The 25043-nt window shown below is 39.0% G+C and overlaps 1 protein-coding gene across 1 annotated transcript in view; it reads left to right on the top strand.

Moving 5' to 3' along the window:
• The window catches only part of astn2 (astrotactin 2), a 295633-nt gene that overhangs the window by 172334 nt on the left and 98256 nt on the right, over positions 1-25043 (top strand). The window contains exons 11-13 of the mRNA XM_085463840.1: positions 1416-1566; positions 16585-16751; positions 19441-19629. Of these exons, the coding sequence (XP_085319966.1) occupies positions 1416-1566; positions 16585-16751; positions 19441-19629 (507 nt within the window). The remainder of the gene's footprint in view (positions 1-1415; positions 1567-16584; positions 16752-19440; positions 19630-25043) is intronic.

Here is a 25043-nt window from a genome sequence, read left to right as displayed (position 1 = left end):
ATTGCCTCAGTGAAAAGGTGGATAGACTGTGTCTAATATCTTGTCCATAAATTCTCGCTTACATCAATAAGATGCTTTTCATTGAACGTTCATAGATTTTTTTTGAGGCTTTGCATTTTATTTTCTCTTAAAGTTGTGAAGGTCAAATGTAGTGTTTTTCTCATATTTTTTTCACTATCACTTCCAAGAGATAAATTACTTTTTGATGGTTTATACCCACTTTAAAGATGGCTTATGTTGGACATTTTAATTCAGTGAACAGTAAAATCAATGTATCAGTTACTGATTCAATGGTGCCTAAATACACATGCAAAGACATAGAAAGATAGCCGTAGTGACATTACTTCACAATCCTCCTCCTAAAGCAAGTCATCTGTCTTCCTATCATTCAAAATCTTGTTGCTGTTTCTAAAGTCAAGTCACCCTCACAACACACTGTGGTCCCTGTGGTCCCATTGCAAGAGATAGTGCTTTGTTTCCTTTCAAACAAAAACATGGGGTTTGCTTGCCCCTTCTTTTCCTCTGATAGTAGACATAAAGCATATAGGCATGGCGGAGCATGCTAAACTGCACAGAGCAATGAGCTTGCAGCTTTGGTGTGCCACATTTGGCAGTGGAAATGATCGCACTACTGTCAGTGACACATATATATATATATGCAAATGTGGGGATCTCAAGTCAGACTTCATCACAAACTGACCTGAAAACATACTTGAGTTTTTTTTTTTTTAGTTTTGTTAACGTGGTAGTGGCATTTCTGTAAGAATGGAAATGTCTGTCTGTCTGCATGTCAGACATTTATAGCATACAGTGGATAAAACTTGCTTACTTTGGCCATCTTTTAAATCTTTCGACATTTCTGGTTGTGAGTGAAATATCTAATAATTGTGTGATTAGGTTAGAGCGGTGGTCCTGTACTTCACCTGGTAGAGTGCCCCAGGTACATTATATGGACAGAAGTACTGGGCCGCCTACATATTACACCTACAGAAGACATGGAAACCAATGCCATGAAGTTCCAGGCGCTCAGTTTTTCTGCTGATGTTAATGCTGGAGGCGATTTGGAACAAGCAGAGTGTTTCAACCCTGCCCTGTGATTTTACATGGTCTGCCACTGTGTGGTTGAGTTGTTGTGGTTCCTAAATGCTTCCATTTTGCAATAATGGCATTTATAGTTGATTGTGGAAAAATAGGAGAGAAGTATAATTTTATAAAATAAATTTTCATTTGAATTTAATTTTATTTAATTAATTTTTTTTTTACGTTTGTTGCCATGATGCCAGGTCTCTCTTGGAAATGAGATTTTTTACCTGGATAAATAAAGGACTAATAATAATAAAACAATTTGTAGTGTTAAAACATACGCAACGATAACTGAACTTTCTTCTTGTAACCCTTACTTTCTTCAATTTCAGGGAAGAGGCCATGATGTCCACATACTTTGAAAATGTAGAGGACCTACTGGCATCTTTTGGACCTGCCCGTGACTGCTCTAAAGATAATGGTGGCTGCAAAAAGAATTTCAAGTGTGTGTCTGATCGACAGTTAGACTCATCTGGGTGCATGGTAAGCAGATGGTAGTAGACTTGCACTACACTATTAATGCTACATTCAAGCCTTCGTTTATGCATTCATGCAAATATTAATCCTTCTCATTTTCCATGTGTTTTATACTGTATATAACTGTGATATCTCCAACACTTTCATATTTTGGAGTATGAATCAAGAGAGAGTGAGAAACTATATAGATCAGCCTTCAAACTGCCAACAAATGAAATGAAATAAAAAACCATCCATCCATCCATCCATCCATCTTCTTCTGCTTATCCGGGGCCGGGTCGCGGGGGCAGCAGCCTAAGCAGAAAAGTCCAGACCTCCCTCTCCCCGGCCACTTCTTTCAGCTGGCCTTGGTGTTCCCAGGCCAGCCGAGAGATATCTCTCCAGCGTGTCCTGGGTCTGCACCAGCGCCTTCCCCTGGTCCGACATGCCTGGAACACCTCACCCAGGAGGCGCCCAGGAGGCATCCTTGTCAGAAACCTGAACCACCTAAACTGGCTCCTTTCGATGTGGAGGAGCAGCGGCTCTACTCTGAGCCCCTCCTGGATGGCCGAACTCTTCACCCTATATCTAAGGGAGAGGCCAGCCACCCTTCGGAGGAAGCTCATTTCTGCCGCTTGTATCCTCAATCTCATTCTTTCGGTCACTACCCACAGCTCATGACCAAAGGTGAGGGTAGGGACGTAGATCAACCAGTAACTTGAGAGCTTCACTCTTACGCTCAGCTCTCGTTTCACCACGATGGACCAGTAGAGCGTCCCACCAATAAAAATAGATAATATAACTTTTTATATAGCTTTTCCCTACTAAAAATGCTCATTAAGAATTTTAAAGGTAACAGTCATCACTTCTATAAGTTTCTTTTCTAACAATGTGACTTACCATCAATGTATTTATATCACTTTGCTAACATGATGTGTCCAAGTAATTCATAAAATTCATAAAAGACTAACATAAAATCAGGAAATCTGTTTACTGTAATGACAATCACAACTGGAGCAATCAAGAAATGGTCCTGTAGTATCTGCACTTTACTTCTTTAAGCCCTTTTCCATACCACTGCTATACTTTTAAATTGAATATGAATAGATAGTGAATGAATTTGTTGTTGGCGCCGTCTTCCATTCATCCTTTCTGCTTCTTAAGCCTTAGTCACATTTTACATGTAGCGTTGTAAAGTGCAGTGCAAAAGTGAATTTCTTGTGGAATACTAACAAGAGCAGGGCAATGCTTCCAGTGCCAGGTTTTAGACAGAAAGGGGTGGACCCAAGTTGTAAAGTAATTAAACTGATGAGCCGTCTCAATTGCTGGAGGCTGGTGTTGTGAGTCATTAAGAGCTTGGATGGGGCTATAAATCGACAGGTCTTTTGGTTGTTTTTGTCGAATAGAGACATACTATTCGAGCAGTTTTCTTGTTTACCTTTCCTCTTCTTTCAACTGAAAGAAACATAAGATAAGATAAGATAAGATAACCTTTATTAGTCCCACACGTGGGAAATTTGTTTTGTCACAGCAGGAAGTGGACAGTGCAAAAGTTATGACGCAAAAATTTGAATACAATAAGAATAAATACAGTACACAGCTGTACAGAATAGAATAAAATAATATACTATATACAGTAGAATAAAATAGAATAAAAATATACAATAAGATAAAAATAGAATACGAATGCTATATACAACTGAGTAAAAATACAACGATGCCAGAAAAGATTATTGCACTTAGTGTTATTGCACATGTGTGGATGTGTGTGCTTGTTCAGTTAAAGTCTTTATTATGGAGTCTGACAGCAGTGGGGAGGAAAGACCTGCGAAATCTCTCCGTCCCACACCGTGGGTGCCGCAGTCTCCCACTGAAGGAGCTGCTCAGTGCTGTCACAGTCTGCTGCATGGGGTGGGAGATGTTGTCCATCAGGGATGACAGCTTAGCCGCCGTTCTCCTGTCACTCACCACCTCCACTGGGTCCAGAGGGCATCCTAGAACAGAGCTGGCCCTTCGGATCACCCTGTTCAGTCTCTTCCTGTCCCCAGCAGAGATGCTGCCGCCCCAGCAGACCACACCATAAAAGATAGCAGAAGCCACCACAGAGTCATAGAAGGTCTTCAGGAGTGGGCCCTCCACCCCAAACGACCTGAGTCTCCGCAGCAGGTACAGCCTGCTCTGCCCTTTCCTGTAGAGGGCGTCTGAGTTATGAGTCCAGTCCAGTCTATTGTTCAGATGAACACCAAGGTACCTGTAGCTGTCCACAGCCTCAATGTCCATACCTTGGATGTTCAGTGGTTGCAGTGGAGAATGCTTGTGCCTGCGGAAGTCTACCACCAGCTCCTTGGTTTTACTGGCGTTGATCTGGAGGTAGTTCAGCTGGCACCAGTCCACAAAGTCTTGAGTCAGTCCTCTGTACTCCTTGTCGTCCCCATCAGTGATGAGGCCGACTATTGCAGAGTCATCAGAGAACTTCTGCAGGAAGCACTGGGTGGAATTGTGTGGAATTGTGTAGCAACATACAGTTGCTACTCCAACAAAAAATTCTGTTTACAGTATTCATTAAAACCTTGTTAGTGACACTTTTGCTACATTTATTATACAGTGATTACACAACCTGCAGTAATTTGTCTGGCACTGATTACGAATGATGAATGACAAAAAAACTGATTCATGGCACTGTCATTAAGGAGCAATGTACACCATGGCTGGCAGACTTCACCAAGGCAGAAGAAGACTTCAGCACTTTAATGAACATGTTTCTACATAAATCAAGTTATTCTCCCACCCCCTTTGCCAGTTTTTCCCTACAGTTTACCACTAATTTGGTTACTCTGACAATGAATCCATATTAATAAACCCACTCCACCCACAACATTAGCAGCTGATGCTGCATCTATGGCAGCCGTAGATTGTATATGCATATACACTAAACTTGGTCAAGACTGCTGAAGTTGAAATTAAGCATCAGAGTGAGAAAGAAAGTTGATTTAAGTGACTTAGAATGTGGTAATGATTATTGGTGCCAGACTGGCTGGTCCGAGTATTTCAGAAACTGTTGATTTACTGGAATTTTTCCATCCATCTTAAGCGGAAGTACTCTGGGCAAAATCTGCTTGTTGAAGCCAGCGGTCAGGGGGAAATGGCCAGACTAGTTTAAGCTGGAGGAAGGCAACAATAACTAAATTAACAGCTCATTATAACCAAGGTTAGCAGAAAATTTCTTTGGTTAATAGCATATTGGTACATTCAGCCGATGCTTGCATGGAAGATGGCGACTTGTCTGAAAAACACTCGGTAAGTAACCGCCAGTTAAAAAGTGAAAAAGTACCAAACAGAGATCATTCACCATCAACGTAAATGCTGTGTTAAACATACACATACCAGCGCATTTCAAAAGGTGTAAGTTTTACTTTAAGGTGAACAAGGCATAAGGGTAGACCAACTAGAACTGTGACTCAGCAATACTGGAAGAAATAGGCATCTCCAACACCATCGCATATGTCAAATGGCTAGTAGATATAAGACCGGACCACACTACAAGAAGTCTACATGATCAGCATTATGTTTTTTTTTAAGTCACAGCTTTGCATATTTTAGTTCCTAACTTTTTGTCTTTCTTCCTTTAATTGTTAAACTGGGATAGCATAATTTGTTTTACATTGATCACAGTTATGCTTTTGCTCCTTTGGGCTTTGAGTTTAGTTGAAACTGATCAGCATTCAGTAATCGCCAAATAACAAGATTATGATTTATTTCTGATGAGTCAAACAAAATTCTATTGTGAGCAGCAGTTGTTTTCCTCTGTGCGGTATAATTCAACCTTCTTTTTTCTTTTTAAAAAAAATCTGGCTATCAGTTAAAGGGTTAGTCAGCTTGAGAAGACTTTTTTTCAACTCACATTTTCAAAAGCTAGATAGAAAAAAAAATACTCTGAAATGATTCCAAACGGTCTCACGCCTCTGTGTGATTAATACTCAGACAAAAACACTGACAAAACCCTCTAGTCTTCAGAGATTAACTCAGAGAATCACAGACACGGCAGTATTATTTGCTTTTCTTACTCTCCTGGGTTGGTGTAATTTTAACCACCCTTGTCAGAATGGGTGCTAACACAGAGCACCAACATGTCACACGGAAGGCTTAAAATCCATTTTCAGAGCCAGTCCCTTAAGGCTGTCTGCTGCTCTTAAGACAGCTGAAATGCATTTGCAATGAATTAAATTCTAGTCAGCCCCAGTGTGTACGTTCTGGAGATATCTGTTATTCCATTTTGACTGTGTTCACTTTCTACAGATTCTTAGAAAGACAGGATGTCACTCGCTTCCTTTTTTATCACTTGTCTTAAGAATCACAAGCTGTTCACTTTAAAGCCATTTTATTGCATATTTGTTATGACTTAATTGTAGGAAAAAAAGAGAAGTGGGGGGGAAATTAATTTATTCTGCTTGGTTAAGTTATTGTTCATTTAAATAGGAATTCAAAGTACACCTGTGCAAACTAACCAATGATCGTATAAGAGGCATTAGGGAAAAAATCAGAATCAGAATACTTTATTGATCCCTGGGGGAAAAAAGACAGGGATGATGAAATAAAAGCTCTTTGATTTTAATGTATGTTTTATGCAGGGATTTAAAAGGCAATAAAGAATTTGCCATTCTGATGTCCACAGGCAAATCATTCCACCAGTGACGGGTCTCTAATGGGAAAGAGCTGGTCACTTTTATTTTACCTGGTATTCCTAGGATAGATGAATATATTACATCCATTTCCTTTTTTTAAAAAATCAAGTCGTTATCTCTGTAACCATGGCTTTCTTTTGGTAATTGGCCATTTTCATGCTTTAAATTTGACATCTGATAATGATACAGTGCTTCTTTTTTTTTTTCTTTGTAGCACATTGCCATATTCTGCTACAGTATATGTCCTTCCAATGGTAATACTCGTACACTGAACAGATGGAGGGATATTAGTGGCATATTTTTCCTGAGATAATGTCTCTTTTGGGACATCTCTGGTAAAGTTGCTTGAATGTAGTGTTGGCAAAGATGTATTTTTGCCTTTTAGCTTCAAGCAGCAATAAATTCACATTTTCATTTTGGCCTGTCATACGTGTGTTGTTTACAGAAGACAGATATTGTTGTCTCCGATGTAATTTTAACTTCTATACTGTCCCTGAATGCAAGAGTTTATTAAAAGATATGGCACACTCGAAAAATCAAGACTTAAATGATGCCTTGTCAGTGTGGACCCATATTTATGCTTGCCAGCCTCTAGTTTACATCAGTTAACAGAGAGGATAAAAGGCATGTCTGCCCAAACACAACACTCATGAAAACTCTCAAAATCCCATGTATGCCCCTACTAATCTGTGTTCCTTACAAACGAACATCACGTAGTTTCCCCCTGTTCTGCCAAGTGCAGCTCATTGCACCTCATTACATCTGCATTTTGGTGTTTCTTGGTTTAAAGCATTCATTTCGTTCAGATATACACTCAACAAAAATATAAACGCAACACCTTTGTTACTGCTCCCATTCCCCATGGGATGGACGTAGAGACCTAAAATTCATTCCAGATACACAATATAACCATCCCTCCCAAACAGTGGTCACAAATCAGTCCAAATGTGTGGTAGTGGGCACATCTGCTATATTGAGATAATCCATCCCACCTCACAGGTGTGCCACATCAGGATGCTGATCTGACATCATGAGTAGTGCACAGGTGTACCTCAGACTGCCCACAACAAAAGGCCACCCTGGAATGTGCAGTTTTTTGCGCTATTGGGGGTCTGGGGACCCAGAACCGGTCAGTATCTGGTGTGACCACCATTTGCCTCATGCAGTGCAACACATCGTCGCATGGAGTCTATCAGATTGTCAATTGTGGCCTGTGGAATGTTGGTCCACTCCACTTCAATGGCTGTGCGAGGTTGTTGGATATTCGTGGGAACTGGTACACGCTGTCGTATACGCCGGTCAAGCACATCCCGAACATGCTCAATGGGTGACATGTCCGGTGAGTATGCTGGCCATGCAAGAACTGGGACATTCTCAGCTGCCATCTGCCCTGAACAATGTGAACCATGATTCATCCGTGAAGCGCACACCTCTCCAACGTGCCAGACGCCATCGAATGTGAGCATTTGCCCACACAAGTCTGTTACGGCGACGAGCTGGAGTCAGGTCAAGACCCCGATGAGGACGACGGGCATGCAGTTGAGCGTCCCTGAGACGGTTTCTGACAGTTTGTGCAGAAATTGTTTGGTTGTGCAAACCAATTGTTCCAGCAGCTGTCTGGGTGGCTGGTCTCAGACGATCTTGGAGGTGAACCTGCTGGATGTGGAGGTCCTGGGCTGGTGTGGTTACACGAGGTCTGCGGTTGTGAGGCCGGTTGGATGTGCTGCCATATTCTCTGAAACGTCTGTGGAGACGGCTTATGGTTGAGAAATGAACATTCAATGCACGGGCGACAGATCTGGTTGACATTCCTGCTGTCAGCATGCCAATTGCACGCTCCCTCATTGCTTGTGGCATCTGTGGCATTTTGCTGTGAGACAAAACTGCACATTCCAGGGTGGCCTTTTGTTGTGGGCAGTCTGAGGTACACCTGTGCACTACTCATGATGTCAGATCAGCATCCTGATGTGGCACACCTGTGAGGTGGGATGGATTATCTCAATATAGCAGATGTGCCCACTACCACACATTTGGACTGATTTGTGACCACTGTTTGGGAGGGATGGTTATATTGTGTATCTGGAATGAATTTTAGGTCTCTACGTCCATCCCATGGGGAATGGGAGCAGTAACAAAGGTGTTGCGTTTATATTTTTGTTGAGTGTATGTACACACATGTCCCTCTCATGATTTGTTAACCCATCTTATTTTTAACTTTGCACATTTATACGTTACATCACAACTGTACTATATTAAATGGATTAGCTCTAGCTCAAAATCCAGATAAGGGTGGATGTGCTGTGTATATCCAAAGCGCATGCTGTTAACTATCTGGGAGGGCACTATAGCCAATTGATATAAAACAGTATAAGGCTCAGTAATAGAGCCTTACTTTTGAAGCATGGAAAGATACATATTTCTTTTCACTTTTTGTAATAAAAAACAATGTAATATACTTTTTACTTTGGATGAGTGATTGTACCTAGATGCCGACAAGTCTCTAAATAGATTGCAGGATGCTAGTCTTCCAAATGTCAGATTTTGTCAGCACTTCCAAAACTAACAGTGTATGTTTACAGACATCACAGCCACCTGTGCAAATACCAAGCACTAATTAGCAAAAAGGATACTAATATTTGCCAATGTGTACAGGGACATGCAAAACCAGATTTGTCTGTGTTGCACATAAATCTCATATCCCAGATGTCATCAAAACTAGGATAAACCTCCAAACTGGGATATCCCAGTTAAACTCACAAGATGCAATACATTCTTTAGTAAGTTTGTTTGCTCTTAGGGCAATAAAACTGTGGAGCCTAATTTAACACATTTAAGCAGCAGAAGAGCCGCAGGGCATGCATCACTGCCATCTCTAAACTAGATTAGGCTGTCGAATATGCTTTTAAAATATTTGATTTTTTTCCTCTGCCTGCCATTGTTATTTAAAGCTCTCCTGTTTTTTTTCTAAATATATATATTTTCTTGTCCCGTGGAAGACCCAGTTCACATCTTTTAAACATATTGTTTCTTTATTATCCTCAGCTTTTCACACTGCCTTTTCCTTCTCCAAAATATCTGATTGCTACTAAGTACAAACATCTAGCATCTTAATTTTGAGATGATCGTCATGGAAAAGAGTTCTAAATAGATTATACTCAGTTCCTGATTTGGGCAGAAGCCCTAATGGGTGATTGGGGAAATGACTTGCATTCATTCAGAATGTTAATTTGGAGGGGTGATCTATGTGCAGTGTATAATGTGCAGAAAGATCGGCTACATGTACAGCTATATTTCTTACACACTTTCTTCACTCATTTTTTGTTAATTTCTTCAGGCCTACTTACCCTGCACTTTTACTCCGCAAGGAATTAACAGGAGTGAAATGCCATTAGTCCCATTCTTAATGCTGTCATGAAATTCTCCCTTAAATAGCCCCCAGAGAGTACATACATATGCTACCCTCGATGATGGGTGTTCTACATTGATGTCAAGTGTCTACGTTCAGGGACAAGGTTTAAAGGCTGAACACTAATATAAAAGCCTCAAATCCATCACATTTAAACATGCAGTTAAACCCTCTAAAAGACAAAAAATATATATATAAACACGTTCCTTTAAATATTTAATATATTAAATAACATACAAATTATATAAAATTACCATTTGTTTTAATTATACATTAGTGATCAGCTGTCAAGATGATTTACTATACAAACAAAATAAGATGCAAGAAAGTTGTGTCTACAAGTTCTCACTACTGGCTTGTTCTTGGTGTGCTGCCATCACAGAATCGCTTCAGAAGAACTGAGTGGAATTCATTTGTCTCAAATACAAATTGTTCCACTCCCGAACCCTTGTGTCTTTGGAGAGTTGTCCAGGCAGAAAGAGCAAGTAGCTCATGGGCTGCACTAATGGCTAACCTTAAGAACTTTCATTCAACCACAGAGAGCTGCATAGCAATTCTGAATTACAGATAGCTATTCCCACAGCTCTGCTCTAATGTGATGAATAACTCCAATCTTGTCAGAGACTAAAGTGCTCTTCCACCGAATGCTGAACATATGGGATTTTGTGTAGAACACACATGAGCAATGCATAATTCATATTTTTTCTTTTTTGTTTCTGGCTTTGGTTTTCTCAGGAGATCAACAAATGTAATTGAATAATATGTTTTATAAAATCCAAAAATGACTCCTGCAATATAAACAAAAATACAAATTTAAAAAAAGGATAAAATTAAAAGGAAGTGTACCCATACTGCATTAATTTCATCTTCATACAGACAGATATTATAACATAACACAATGTTTAAATTATGAGACATCGAATTATGAGTTTAATCTTCTCATAAGTGGAGACAAACAGCCTTGATCCCTTCTAAGACAGTTCTGAAGCACAGGTGGTTGATGATCGCGTAGGATTCTAAATTGTGCTCTTGGGCCTCAGAGAACTTTTGAGCAAAAATAAAGCCTTGGCATGCAAACCAACAATCAGAAGAACTTTCACCTCTCCTTTGACTAAGTTCAATGCAAGACAGACTATTTTCTGTACTTACTTGAGCACTTGTTAGTGTAGATTATTGAGAATGGAAAACGCATCCTTGAGGCATGAATTTGATACAGAAAAGTGTATAAATTAAAGCCCGACATGTGTGAAAGTGTCAGCTCCTGTGCTTGTTCACTGCCTAGATTGTCCTCACATCTACATTTTTCACTTCATATATACACCAATCAGGCATAACATTATGACCACCAGACTAATATTGCATTGCTGCTAAATCAGCCCTGACCTGTTGAGGCACCAAAATGTTAGCAACAGATCCTGTAATTCTTGTATGTTGTGCAGTAGGGCATCTATTTGTTTATCCAGCACATCCCACAGACACAACACCTAAACACGTTGTTCTGTTTCTTAAACCATTCCTGAAACGTTTTGCTTTGTGGCAGATCACATTACGCTGCTGAAAGAGGCTACCGCCATCAGGGAATACTGTTTCCATGAAAGGGTGTATGTGGTCTGCAGTAATGCTTAGGTAGGTGGTATGTGTCAAAGTAACATCTACGTGGATGGCAGGACCCAAGGTTTCACAGCAGAACATTGACCAAACCATCACACTGCCTCCAGCAGCTTGCTTTCTTCCCGTAGTGCATGCTAGTAACGGGCATTCCCAAGTAACATATACAAATGCAATGGTCATCCATGTGATATTAAAGAAACTGTGATTTATAGATAGGTAGGTAGGTAGAAAGATCCTTGTGGAGATAATAAGTTGAGATAATCATGTTATTCACTTCAACTAACACCTAATAATAATGTAATGACTGATCAGTGTATATAACAACTCATTTTAAGAATTTACTGGTAGATATTTCAGAGCTTTTGGCACACTTTATCTACTAGAAAAGTCTTAAACTGAGTAACGGAGCAATAAGCAAACTACTGGATGTTGCACTAGAGCAGCAACAGCATGTCAGACCAAAGCAAAGGGCACATCTGCGAGACACACTTTTCCATACTTTGTGTGAGACTCACCTGCTTACTTCCTTACTGTGTCACTTCATGTCAAAAAAAGGTACAAAAAGTGCAAAAACTCGCTTGACTTCCACCAGCTTCAATCGATTTAATATTTGTTGCTGCATTTCCTTTTGCTTGTTTGTTCACCATGTTCCACGAAAAATCTGCAAAGCTTTTTTGACCCACGATGATATATTTGCTCGCTTTCTTCACAGCCTCTGGATATGAGCAATACTGTGTAAATGTGTGTCTCCTGCAGTGATGACTGAAAACTAGAGCCAGACCAACTGCAGAACATTGACTCAGTATCTGGGAATGGGGACAAAGGATAAAGCTTCTTTGTACTCCTCCACGTGTGACACCTGGTTATCCTATTTACAAAGGGCAAGTCTCTTGCTAGGATCAACAAAGATATTAAGCAAGATCTGCAAGCTCTCAGGACACTGAAAGAGGACCTGAGCTTAGAGGATAAAGACTGCACCCAGGCCGAATGGGGATTTTTTTAAATATATATTTATACATATAAATGGCCTAAGTGTTTTAGATGTATTAGACAGTTAATGAACATTCCCATTTTTTCTAATACTTTTCTAATAGACTTCATGCATTTCCAAAGATCTCTAACATTATTAGTCTTTATCTCATTTCTAACTTGATTTCTCTGCTAATGTCCTGTATTGCATAAGCTTTATTTAAAACAACCATATGATTTATGTAATTGTTTCTCCAGAAGGCTTATGCCAAAGAAAAAGTCTTATTTCTGATCTCAGGAAACCTTTCAAAATAAGATTGATCCTGATGATCATTGTTTTGGACTAAATGAGGATTTGAAACAGTCTGAGCAAAAGAGAAAGAAAAGATGGCCTTTAAATGGTTCTACTATAAAGCATTTGTTTCCAGAAATGCTAATATGTTATGTGTTGTTGTAGTTACTAATAAATGGTGTTACTTAAATTGTACAGTTCTGCTGGATTTAATGAGATTAATAATCTCTTTGGAAATCTTTAAGCAGAAAACCAGGGAAACATAACGACTATGATAGTTGAAAGCTGTTGGAGATAAAAGTTCACACACCTCGTACGCCTCTATCTCTAGGAGGTAGAAATGCCAACTGTTCTAGTCCAAAACAACAATATATACCACTTCTCTGTTGTTTTCCTTCTCATCTGATGACCAGAACTGAGGGAAAAAGGGTGCCTTTGGATGTGAGTCCTTGCCTATGTCAGTCATTAATAAATAGCTACACATAGTTTTCCCTTTAGCGTCTATACAACTGTGTCTGCAGGCATGTGACTAATGATGTCGTGAACCTTCCTTACGTGCACTAGACCCTTTAACACCACCTCTTCCTTTGTGCTTCCTAACCTAAGAAAAAGTTCTCAGAGAAATAATAAAGTCATTTAACTTTCTGAACTTTGAGAAATATGTAGTGTTTAGTATATAGCATTGTTTTGTTTTTGGGTTTTTTTGTTCTTTAAGAATAAATACACCACAACCAGCAGACATTTTAGCTGTTTGTCATTGCACGCCTACAAAAATATCCTATGCTGGCACACAAAACTTCAGGAGTCTAGATGAGTCAGAGTAGCAGTTAGTGAAAGAATTGAACTGTGGACTAGAAAACTGATGTAACTCAGTCTCTCACAGTCCTCGTTTCTTAGCAAAGAGAGGCAGATATCAATACAAGCAAGGAAGACATTACAGCAACACTTGAAACTGAAAGGCTGGCAAAACCAACACATTTTCAGCATGTGGCTCACATCTGAAAGTGTAAATTGACCACAGCTGAAACCTGTCAAATATTCAAAGATGAGATGGAAACTATTTATAGTATCTCTGAGACTATATGCATCCTACTGGAAACTCATATGGGGTGGTAATTCTGTTGTTGTTTTCCAGCATGTAATGTCACACTTTGTAGGAAACATTATATAACATCTCAGTAATGACATACGTTAACTTGTGAAAGTCAGGGCTACTGGATCCTGGTTCTCACTACACAGAGGAATGATTTGTTTTCTGTTTAGTTAAGCTAATTCAAAGGTTATTGCTGTATACTGCAGTAGTTGGATGTGGCCTTCCTGGTGCAGTTATAAAAAATTGCCAACTAGAAAACAAATGTTAAAAAATGCAACAAATAATCCAAATATCTAATCAGTCAATCACATAGCAACAACTCAGTGCATTCAAGATGACCAGCTAAAGTTCAAACTCTAGGGCTACCGTGGCTCAGGGGTTTGGGAAGCGCATCTGTAACCGGAAGGTCGCTGGTTTGATCCCTCTGTCGTTGTGTCCTTGGGCAAGACACTTTACCCTACCGCCTACTGGTGTTGGCCAGAGGGGCCGATGGCGTGATATGGCAGCCTCGCTTCTGTCAGTCTGCCCCAGGACAGCTGTGGCTACAACTGTATCTTGCCTGCACCAGTGTGTGAATGTGAGAGTGAATGAATAGTGGTATTATAAAGCGCTTTGGGTGCCTTGAAAAGCGCTATATAAATCGTTATATAAACCATTATTATTATTAACTCACCATCAGAATGGAGAAGAAAGGTGATACAACGTTGCTGATGCCAAACTGTCTGATCTCAGTAATTCAGGAACTGTTGATCTCCTGGGATTTTCCTGCACAGCCATGACTAGGGTTTGCAGAGAATAGTCCAAAAAAGAGAAAATATCCAGTGAGCTGCAAGTATGCAGTAAGTTCTCTAGGAGTGCCTTGTTGATGTCAGAACTCAGAGCAAATAGTTAGACTATTTCAAACTGATGGGAAGGCATCAATACCTGAAATAACCACTCGTTGCCATCAAGATGTCCAGAAGAAATGTGTTTCTTTCTTCACTTGTATTATATTTGCTGCAATTTCTGCTGGCCCCTTAACCAGGTGTCTCTTGAAATATATATATTTTTTAAAAATTCCAATCAGACTTTTTAGTGCTTAAATACAGGATATATAATAATGCCCTTGAATCAGAGAAGCTACAGCAGGAAAAGAATCATGCCAGGTGCCACTCATGTCAGGTAAAAACAGGAAACCGCGTCTTTGCATGAGCTGACCGAAACTGGACAATAGAAGATTGGAAAGATGATTTCTGCTGCTGTATTTGGATAGTAGTGTCATAATTTGGTTTAAATAAGATGAAAGCATGCATCCATCCTACCTTGTATCAAAGGTTCACTCCAGTATATCACTCTGCCGGTGGTGTAATGATGTGGAGGGTAGTTTCTTGGATGTTTTCTTGCTTTAGCTTCCTTAGTATTAACTATGCATGATAGCAATACTGCGGCCTACCCGAATCTTGTTGATGAGCATGTACATCCCTTTATGACTTCCACCATCATACGAATCTTCTGATGGCTGGTTCTAACAGGATACATGCCATGTCACAAAGCTCAAATCATCTCAAACTGGTTTCTTGAACATAAGAAGGAGTTCACTGTGCTCAGCTGTCATCAGACATCAGTCCATGAGAGATTCTTTAGGATGTGATGGTATGAGAGATTCACATCGTGGAGCCGGCAAAGCTTCAGCTTCAGTGAAAATATATGATATATGATTTATATATAGAATGTATAATATTTTAATATTCTGCTAATATTCTGTTAATTGTTAGAACAATGAACACACACACACATTTTTTATGCTTTTTGATATAATAACACTTATCAATATTGTTTTAGCAGCATGTTGATTGACTTGACAGTTAAGCTGAGCCAGCAGAAAAGTCTGACCTTTTTGTTTTGTTTGTGTAATAAGCATCTTGTTTACATATGAGATGAATAATGCAATATAATTTATGAGCGTAAGCTATTAAGTCAAGAAGTTATTTATTGTTAGTAACATTACATTTTTAATGGAGCCCAACTTTCTTATATAATACATCTGCTGCTTTTGCAGTTCTGAATAATTAGTATTTCTTATGCTGGAGGAAATATAATTCATTTAAAAATCCACTTCATAAATTAAATTCTGCACTTTAAATTAGCCAGGCAAATGACTAGGGTGCTGGACCCATTGTTCCTCCTCAGATTTCTGGCTTGAGTTGACATACTCAGATAAATGTGATTTGTTTTTTGTTTGGTTGATGGGAACTCAAAGTTGAACTAATACTTCATATTGAAATGAAATGTCACAACAACAACCTAGTGATAAAAGCTGTGGTATCAATAATTTACTGCAAGGTAGGGCGCCACTTTTTAGTGAGTCACTAATGACTTTGCTAATTATTATCCATCTAAAAAGTATCAGTTGATTTAATTCCCAGCAAACAAGAGTGGCTATTTCTGTTTCTTGAAATCCCTTGGCTCATTTGCAATGCTTAAGTTTATTATTTTCTTTTATCACACTTCTATCAGCGTGGAATGATTTCACAAATGATAATCATTTTAATTGCTGGTGCTTGTGTCTAAATCTTTCGCCTCTGAGTTTTTTCTTTCTGTCTGGCATTTAAAAAAATAAATAAAAATAACACAGGCCTTTGTGTGAACTGAGGGGGGACTTTCTGCTCAGGTAGTAAAATGAGCTGTGGTAACGATTCCAAGCTGCCGTTGTTTAATTTTCTAATCCTTTAAGCGCCTCCACCTTTTTATTGTGTTGTATCAGAAAAATATAATTGGCTTAAATTCTTCTTTTCTTGAATTTGTTCTTTCTGAAAGTCTTACTCCCTACTACTACTGTCTTATCTTCTCAGTCTTACTATCTCTGTCCTCTCAGTACTTTTCAATCCTGATTAAAATGCACATTCTGACCTATGTGTTTTACTCTCTTCTTCTCTATTCTTATTCTGTGCCTTTATCCTCACCCCCTGCTTGTATCCCTCCCACCACCTTTCCTTCTTTCTTTTTCTTACAGTGTCCTGAGGGGCTGAGGCCAATGAAGGATGGCTCAGGTTGCTATGACTACTCCAGGGGCATTGACTGTACGGATGGCTTCAATGGAGGTTGTGAACAGCTGTGTCTCCAGCAGCTTGTGCCCCTTGAAGATGACCCAAGTTCCAGCAACGTACTCATGTTTTGCGGGTGAGAATAGCTAGTAGTAAATAGAGAAAGAGAAGACATCTGCAGGGTGCCAATAAAGCTTTCTTTGGAAGTAGGTTTCATGAGTGATGGTTCGATTACACAAATGTAAATTTTCAAAAAATACTAAATACGAAATAACCAGTGAATAAACTATAGCTAGAAAGCCATATAGATAGATTGACAAATACATATCATACAGTTCTAGTATAGCCATTACGAGCATAATCTACAAAAACATACACAATACAAAGATGTGGAAAGAAAACTTGCATGAATTTGTCCAAACAATTCAAACCTCATACAAGTAATATTAGTGAATCTCACCTCTAAGATCGTGTTCACAGCTTCTAGCCCAGCTACTATTTTTAGACTGCTCAGTGGAAACCCCGTTCTGTTCTCTTGGCACATGTGCCTGAATGTTACGGAGGTACTGCGTCAAAACAGTGAACCTTTAACCTGATTTTCATTTTGTGGAAGCAGTGGAAGTCACAGGGAGGCAAATCTGATTGGTCTGTGAGGATTTTATATGTGTAGATTAAAAAAAAACCTCCAGCCTTGTCAGTGCACTAAGTTCCAGCACAACATGGCACATGCCAAAGTTCTCTGTATGGTACAAATGGAGCTTTGCATTGACAGTCTGAGGCAGGGGGATCTTTTGGTAGTGCACATCCTTGTGAATGTTGAAAACAAAGAGGATGACTATTATCCTGGTATCACCCTGGACATGACATTCAATGAAAATGGACTCTTAGCTAAAAAACTTCAACTTTGGCTGGCAGTGAGCCTCTGTGTGATGGTCATTTTGTAGAATGAAGATATTCTTGAAGGGGAAATCATGGCAAATTTCAATTAGGTATAGTTTTTGTTTGCACTTATTCATAGAACTTTTTGATTGTACCCAGTATATTGTAAATACTTAGGTTTCCATTTGAGTGCAGACTGCTTAGATTCCCAAGTGCAATCACACTGTTACTTTGCAACTTGATGAAAAACACTGAAAAAAAACTACTGCACTGTGGTCCGTGGCAGCTGGAAAAGATGTGAATAGTGAACAAATGGGTCAAACACAGGACTTCCACCTGTGATACTAGAGTTTGCATGAAAAAAGAAACAAGGTCGTTCTTAGCTGGCTGATTAAATATTTTTTTCTCGTTTAGAATTTATTGTTATCATAATTTTTCTGTTACGTGCTCAGCTTTGGGACATGGAACCATTTTAAGGTTAGGTTAAAGAAAAGAATGATCTACACTGAATAAAACCCTTCAGGTTAGTGAGTATTTCTGCCACAAAGACCTGAACTTCTATATTGGTCGTTTTACCCAATTTCTAAAAGCAGTGATATTCCTGGAGCAATATTAAATATTATATTGTTGCTCCAAACATGAAAGGTCTGAAAAAGGGCTACAAATAGTAACCAAAAATACAGGAAGTACTTCTGTCAGTGTTTTTGTTAGCTTTAGGGTTGTCCTTCCCATTTTCCTTTAAATAGCTGTCTTCTTTGAGGGTATTTATATCTCAAGACTGGCTGATCATTTATGGAAACTGTTCTGATCATGCCAATGAAAGTTGCTTAATTCCTGGGACCTGATAACTGATAAAAGGATACTTAAAAAAAACATGTCTAAATGCATCTGTTGACTTTTTGATGGAAACCTAACAGCAGAAGCCTAAAGAAACATGAAGCATGCCCTCATTCTTGATCTGTGTCTGATCTGGAATGATGTCCTCATTTTCCCCAGATCATTTGGTACCCTTACACTGTGGGCAAACATGAACGTTGAGGCTCTGTCCATTTACCATGATATCCTGTTTAATTTCATAAGTGTATTTCACTAAATCACTAGCCTGTATACCCACATGTTCTGTAATAAATGCACAATGCTTTTTAAAAGTGGCCTGTGGGAAAAAAAAACAGATTAAATTAATAAAATCATCTGAATGGTATAACTTTGTTCTGTAATTATACAAATTGTTCATTTACAAAAATGGAAACAGATTTGCCTTCAACTACAGAAAGCCCCTGTTCCACCAGATCTGAGTATTGCCAACAGCAGTTGACATCTCCTTCCCACCGAGGTGAAGAGACATGAACAATTGCATGAGTCCTGCGCTCAGCCCTATCCAGCAGCACTAACTGCTCAGCCTGGTCTGTAAGACAGGATTGCACACAATAGTGGAAGCTATAATTGTGACTAACTGCAGAGTCTGCTGAATCCAGTGGCACTGGAATCTGTTTTAAAATGGTTTTCACCAGAGTGCTTGTGTCCACAAACTCGCCATTGATAATTGCTACTGTAGCACTTTGCATATTTAAAAGGCCTTTTTGGCTTTGACAGTAACAAAGTAGATTTAATGGTATATAAACTGAAAACCTGGAAAAATGTCTTTTCAAAACATTGGTTGTGATTGTCTGTGTCAGGCTGTTATTAGTCTGAGGGAATTCTAAAGAAAATCGGTACAATTTTGGCATGCTGAGTTTCTCTGTATTGGTCTTTATAGATTGAAAATTAAAGTAGGAACATGGGAACAGCCTTGTATATAATGTCAGTCTTTCAAATCACAATCAGCCTGCTACAGCTCAAACTTCTGTTTCAAATCTTGCCAGCACTATGCTTTCACCTCAAGTGTAAACAAGGTCTCCTAGATTGCATATCATACATTGTATTGACAGTGTTTCCTTCCTCCTCAGATGCGTACAAGAGTACAAGCTGGCAGGCGATGGGCGCTCCTGTCTCCTGCAGTCAGACAACTGTGATGGACCAAAATGCCCTAAGCAGGATGTCTACTTCAATGACACCCTGTTTGGTGAGATGCTGCATGGATACAACAACAAAACCCAGCAAGTCAACTTGGGACAGATATTCCAAATGACCTTCCGGTAACTAGTGTACAAGTACATGCATTACACTTACATGACTATACAGACTAATGTTCATGCGTCATGTCTTTTTTCTTTCAATTGTCAGTGACTGTTCATTATGTTGTTCTTCACTTTTCTTTAATCTTACCTAGAATCGTGTCTCGTTCTATAAGTTTATGCTTTTTCTTTCCCTTTTATTGTTTTCTTATCTATTGAAAAAAGAATCTGTTTTTATATTATTTCCAACTAAACTTGTAGACACTTAGTCTTCCCTCGAGACCTGCTGTTTCACATCTGAACAGTTTTTCTGCATCTCGAGAGACACATTGAGGCAGCTCTGAAAATCGGTAGTCAGGGTTTGCCATTGGGTTGCTGCGTCTGTGCTTGCTTCAGTGTGTGTGTGTGTGTGCATGTCTATGTAGATACGTGTGTGTGACAGAGAGAGAGAGAAGGGCATGAGAGTGTAATGGTTGAGTGAGGATTGAGACTTATCCCATGGCAGTTCTCCTTAAACTGTCAGCTCTCTGAAAACCTGGCTCACTCTGATAAGTCACATGCTGTCTGTGAGGAAATGCTCAACACTGAGAGATGATAGGGTCTATTTATGCACAAATACAGTATCCACGGTAAACATGCTCAGCCTATATCTCACATTCTCTGTGTCTGTCGTCACTATCTCATGTGCATACTATATAGGCACTGCTTTCAGCAGGGTAACCATAAAATGCTTTTCAACTGCTCTGCCCTATGGGTCATAATAGTTGTGCTTGGCACAGGGTCATGACTTTACAGCGCATACTTTTAAGAAACGGAGAGAAACCTTTCCGTCTTTCAAAAATGGCTAAAATTTTAGATCTAGGTAGAATTTATCCGAATGTATTAATAGTTTCTTTGGGCATCGTCGTCCTGCTAAAATCTCCGTGTACCCAGTAAAGGTGGTGAACACAAGGTAAGTGTTTCGAGTCTGCAGTTTTACACCATTAATTTCATTTTAAAATGGTCAAATTATAGTCAAAGAAGCAATTTGAATAATATTAACATAAGAGCCTTTGTAAGGTGTTTGTGTGAAGTCTTCTCTCAGAAGTGTGCTATAATTCAGGTACTGTAATTTCACATAATTCCTCAGAGAATTCAGCATTTCAGTAATCCACAGATAAGTGTATAAAAAAGGACACTTCTGCTTTAATATCCCTATATTCTTAATATAAACAGCTTTCAAAAGAAGCAGTTCTAAATGCTATTAAGTTTCATTTATTTGGGATTTAACACTCGACACAGTCGTGTCAGCAGCGTCCTTGAAGATGTTATTGGAACGTAGAGAAGCTGTTAAACAGAAAGAATCAGACTAATGCATCTATTAGCTAGAGTGAGTTATTGTAAAAGATGACCAATCTAACACTGTTTTTTCATGCATTCAGGAAATGTCAACTAATTACCAAAGTATACAGAACAGGTAAATACAAACTGAAAATATTTTTCTCAGAGTTTTGTTTGGACCTCACGTTATAAATTAAGAGGCTTCAGAGCATTCAAAGGAATGAAAAGCTATGGTTTAACTCCCCCATAACAGCAACATCTGACGACCTTCTCTGTACCCACAATGACGAGTATAGACACTTAGTATACGCCTCGGGTTTTTCCAAGAGTAGCTGCAGACATCAACCTCACTAACTTCTGATGCACAACCAGTCGTTTTGTTCTAAAAGCATTCCTGGAATATAACAGAAACCACTCAGCAGTTAGTTGTGATAGTTACCTGTGATCACCTTATCAGCTCTAAGTTAAACAGGGACTGAAGAGTTATCTTTAGACAGTTTGGAAGAAAGACTGACATGTCCAGAGCTTAAACTGGGGACTAAAGGTCCAAGGTTTCCTAAAGATTTGAGAGGCTAAACCAGTTGGTAACTTCCACTAATACACTCAACAAGGCACAGTTTGACAGATGAGACAAAGGCACAGTTTGAGGATTATAAACCCTGGCAAAGAGGCAGTCTTTATCCCTTTGCCCTCAAACAGTAGGCTGCACAGTGGGGCCTGATCCTCCAGGCTCCAACTCCATGAGCTGGGCTATATTAAATACAGAAAGTAAATACACATGTACTCAAGACCAGGACTCTGATGACATTACAAAATTGAAACAACTAGCGTTGGCAGACCTGAGACACACAATGAGTGACATACTGGTTTTTTTTACCTTATGAGATCAATATAAAATAATATAGTGTATATGATATTGTTAAAATGTGTTTTTGGTCCTTGCTTTTAAATTTCTTGAAATTTAAAAACTTTCTTTAATGTTTTTTCTTTTTAAATTTCTTCAAATCCTTTCTTGCAGGCAAGAATTAATCAAAGCTTCCTTAATAGCAGGAATTAATCCCTTAAAAATGAAGAAATTGTCAAACAGTGAATTACCAAAGAGAAGTTACAACACTATTAACTTTTCATGTTCCTCCTTTTTAGTGAATGTCTCACCTTTATACACCCTAAGGTTGTTTGGCAAGGTCTATACTCAGAAATACATTTTGCTGATTACTAAGCATCCTTTAAGTATGGTTGTTGTGCTCTGTGACGGTCACTGGCACAGTGACTTGGAAGTCTTAAGAGACAGTCAAAAACCAAAAAAAGACATCAAAATAAAAGTTAGATAATTGCAAAGTTACAAACATTATGGATAAACATTTTTGGCTCTAGCTGAGACTTATATGGGTTTTTTTCAACTTAGGTAAAATTGTAATTCACTAATGATTTCTATAAAGAGTTTCCCTGACACTGTCAAGGTAACTGCAGACAAATCTACTTGGCTCTTAAAAGGGCCCTATTTTCAGTTCTGAACATCAAGTAAAATGACCACTCAGCCACAGCTCTCCATCCACTTTTTCTGTTTGGAATTAGTTAGGTATTGTGGTTATTTATCTTTCCAAGAAGTTAAGTCACACTTCAGAGAGAACATTTATAGAGAACTTTTCCTGTTTTCCATCTCAGCCTTCATTTTCTTACACCTGTGCAATTTGCACCTGTGCTTTGAAGCTAGAAAAATTTCCATGCTAATTGCAAGATGCATACTTAGCTACACTTATATGGTTCCCTGCAGTTAAAGGCACACTTGGCTGATTACATGCAGATGACAGGCAAAGTGCACTTCCAGGCTGATGTGCCTGTTTGGATAAAGAACGCACACGTCTCTAGGTGCAGAGTATGTCTGAAACGAAACACGAAAAGCATTTAAATAGACCGACAGTACATGGTTCAGTACGTTTTGAAGAGAGACTAGAGGAAACAAAAAAGAAAGGTGTTACTCTGTGTATCCATTATTTAAATCAGTGTCAAATTCTGTGGGGAAAATTTTTGTTTAACCAGAATGTATTTTGTATTCATCGACCCCACTAAACTTTCATCTTTGTTTCAATTTATTTCTGTTAACGATGGAAAGTTGAGCCGGGGTAAGTCTAACCAGAAAGGCTCAGCTCACAGTAGGTTGGTACTTGCCTTGCAGTGTCATTAATTAAACATGTGTATTATGCCATGTTATCTTACTGTGGTACTTACTGTGCTTATCAAATCCACTGTCATTTGTCAAAAGAACATTAGCTTTGTCTTCGTAATGATTTTGCTCCCATAAGAACCTACTTCACACTCTATGCATTTGTAGAAACATACTACAGTTCTTATTCTCATCATTTTCTACACTTCCCTCCACACCTTCTTTGATATGCAGATGCAAGACTTATTCCACAGCCCTTATTTTTCTCACCTCCACAGTCTACTGGGTTTCTCTCTCACACACGCACACACACACAAAACCCCATTCCTATGCACCAGCACCTCAAAGTGAAATATTAGATGATTGAGATGAATTGTATAAATTGATTCACAGCTTCACAGGTCTTTTTTTCAGTATGAAATATAATCCGTGATTTACGACTGTTTTGCATACATTTGGTATTATATTGATCACACTTTGCTTTTTCACAGGATGTTGAGGTAAGCCCGGGGAGTGATTTTTGCATATTGCTGTAAATTACAGAACTGTAACACAATATTACGATGTCATTCAAGCATTCATTCATTACATGCGTAAATGTGGATGTGAAAGTATAAAACGTTGTGGAAAAGAAATCTGGCCCAAAAAGATTGATTATATTTTTTACAGTTTCATCCAGGAACCTGACAATGAATGCAGGCTAAAGGCCAAAACTTATCCTAAGATTGCATCCTTTCTATTTACTTAATTGTGCACTTACATGCACCATAATGACATCCTGCCACTAATTGGTACATCAGTGTCAAGCCCATGCCTGAAAAGATGACTGTAGAGCCATGGTGCAAAGAAAGTACACTCACTTTTGATTCTAATGGCTTACATATCAGGACTTAAGTGTAATCTAGTCCTAAGCAGGTGCTAGGTAAATACAATCTCAGATGAATTACAAAGCATGGCCTATTACAGCGTATCATTATTTAGTTAACAAAACCTAAAACAAAAGGCAGAAAACTGTGGAAAATTTAACTCGTCTGGGAAGTCATATAAGATAATTTTCCATTTAAAAAATGTTGAAGTCCATCACGCTGTAGTGAGAGAGATTTTTCAGAACTGGAAGACACTTAAAACAGTTGCCAGTCTTCCCACAAGTTAAAGTCCCGGCAAATTTACCCCAAGGTCAGACCGTGTAATGCTCAGAAAAACTAATTCTAATGCTGCACCCAAACTACTCAGGCTATATGAGCCTCAGTAAACATGTTAAATGTTAAAGTTCATGACAGTACATTTACAAAAAAAGCATGAACAAGTATGACTCTTTTAGTGGGGATGCCAGCAAAAAGCCCTTCTCTCTAAAAAGAACATGGCAGCAAAGCTTAGGAGCGATGTCCTTTGGCTAGACAAGATCAAATCAGTGATGTTTGGCCATGATGCAGAGGACCACGTTTACTGAAAACACTCCACTCCACAAACACATGGCCCAACATTGAAAAGCCAAGACTCAGCTGACACCTCCACCAAAAGGACGAGGCTCATGCTCTTGAGGATCATGTGATGACTCACAAGATCAGTAGTAGGTCAACAACACTCAGGGTCACGTCCACAGGGAGCAAACCCCACTAGGGGTTAAATACCTGGGACTCTCCACCTTTCATTCACCTCCAACCTCTTGGATGAGAGGTAAACTTGAAGAAGTCCAGTTGCCTTTTTTTTTAAGCACAGAAGACTAACATGACCTGGATAACTAAGAACCTACACACCTCATCCTCACTGTTAAGCATGTTGGTTGAGTGATGAGTTAGGCTTGCTTTGCAGCTACTGGACTTGGGCACCTTAAAGTAAATACCAAAGTATTCTAGGACAATGAACCCGAGGATAAAAGCAGGTCTACAACAGAATGGCTGAAGAAGAAAAGAACCAAGTCTAAATCCAGACCTCAGTGAATGCCTACAAA

Source organism: Copadichromis virginalis, linkage group LG7 (genome assembly GCF_057382275.1).
Source record: "Copadichromis virginalis isolate Kocher_CV1m ecotype Utaka linkage group LG7, C_Virginalis_male_GT1.1, whole genome shotgun sequence".
Taxonomy (NCBI): Eukaryota; Metazoa; Chordata; class Actinopteri; order Cichliformes; family Cichlidae; genus Copadichromis; species Copadichromis virginalis.
Note: the sequence above shows the minus strand (reverse complement) of the source record. Positions and strands in the feature narration are given on the sequence as shown.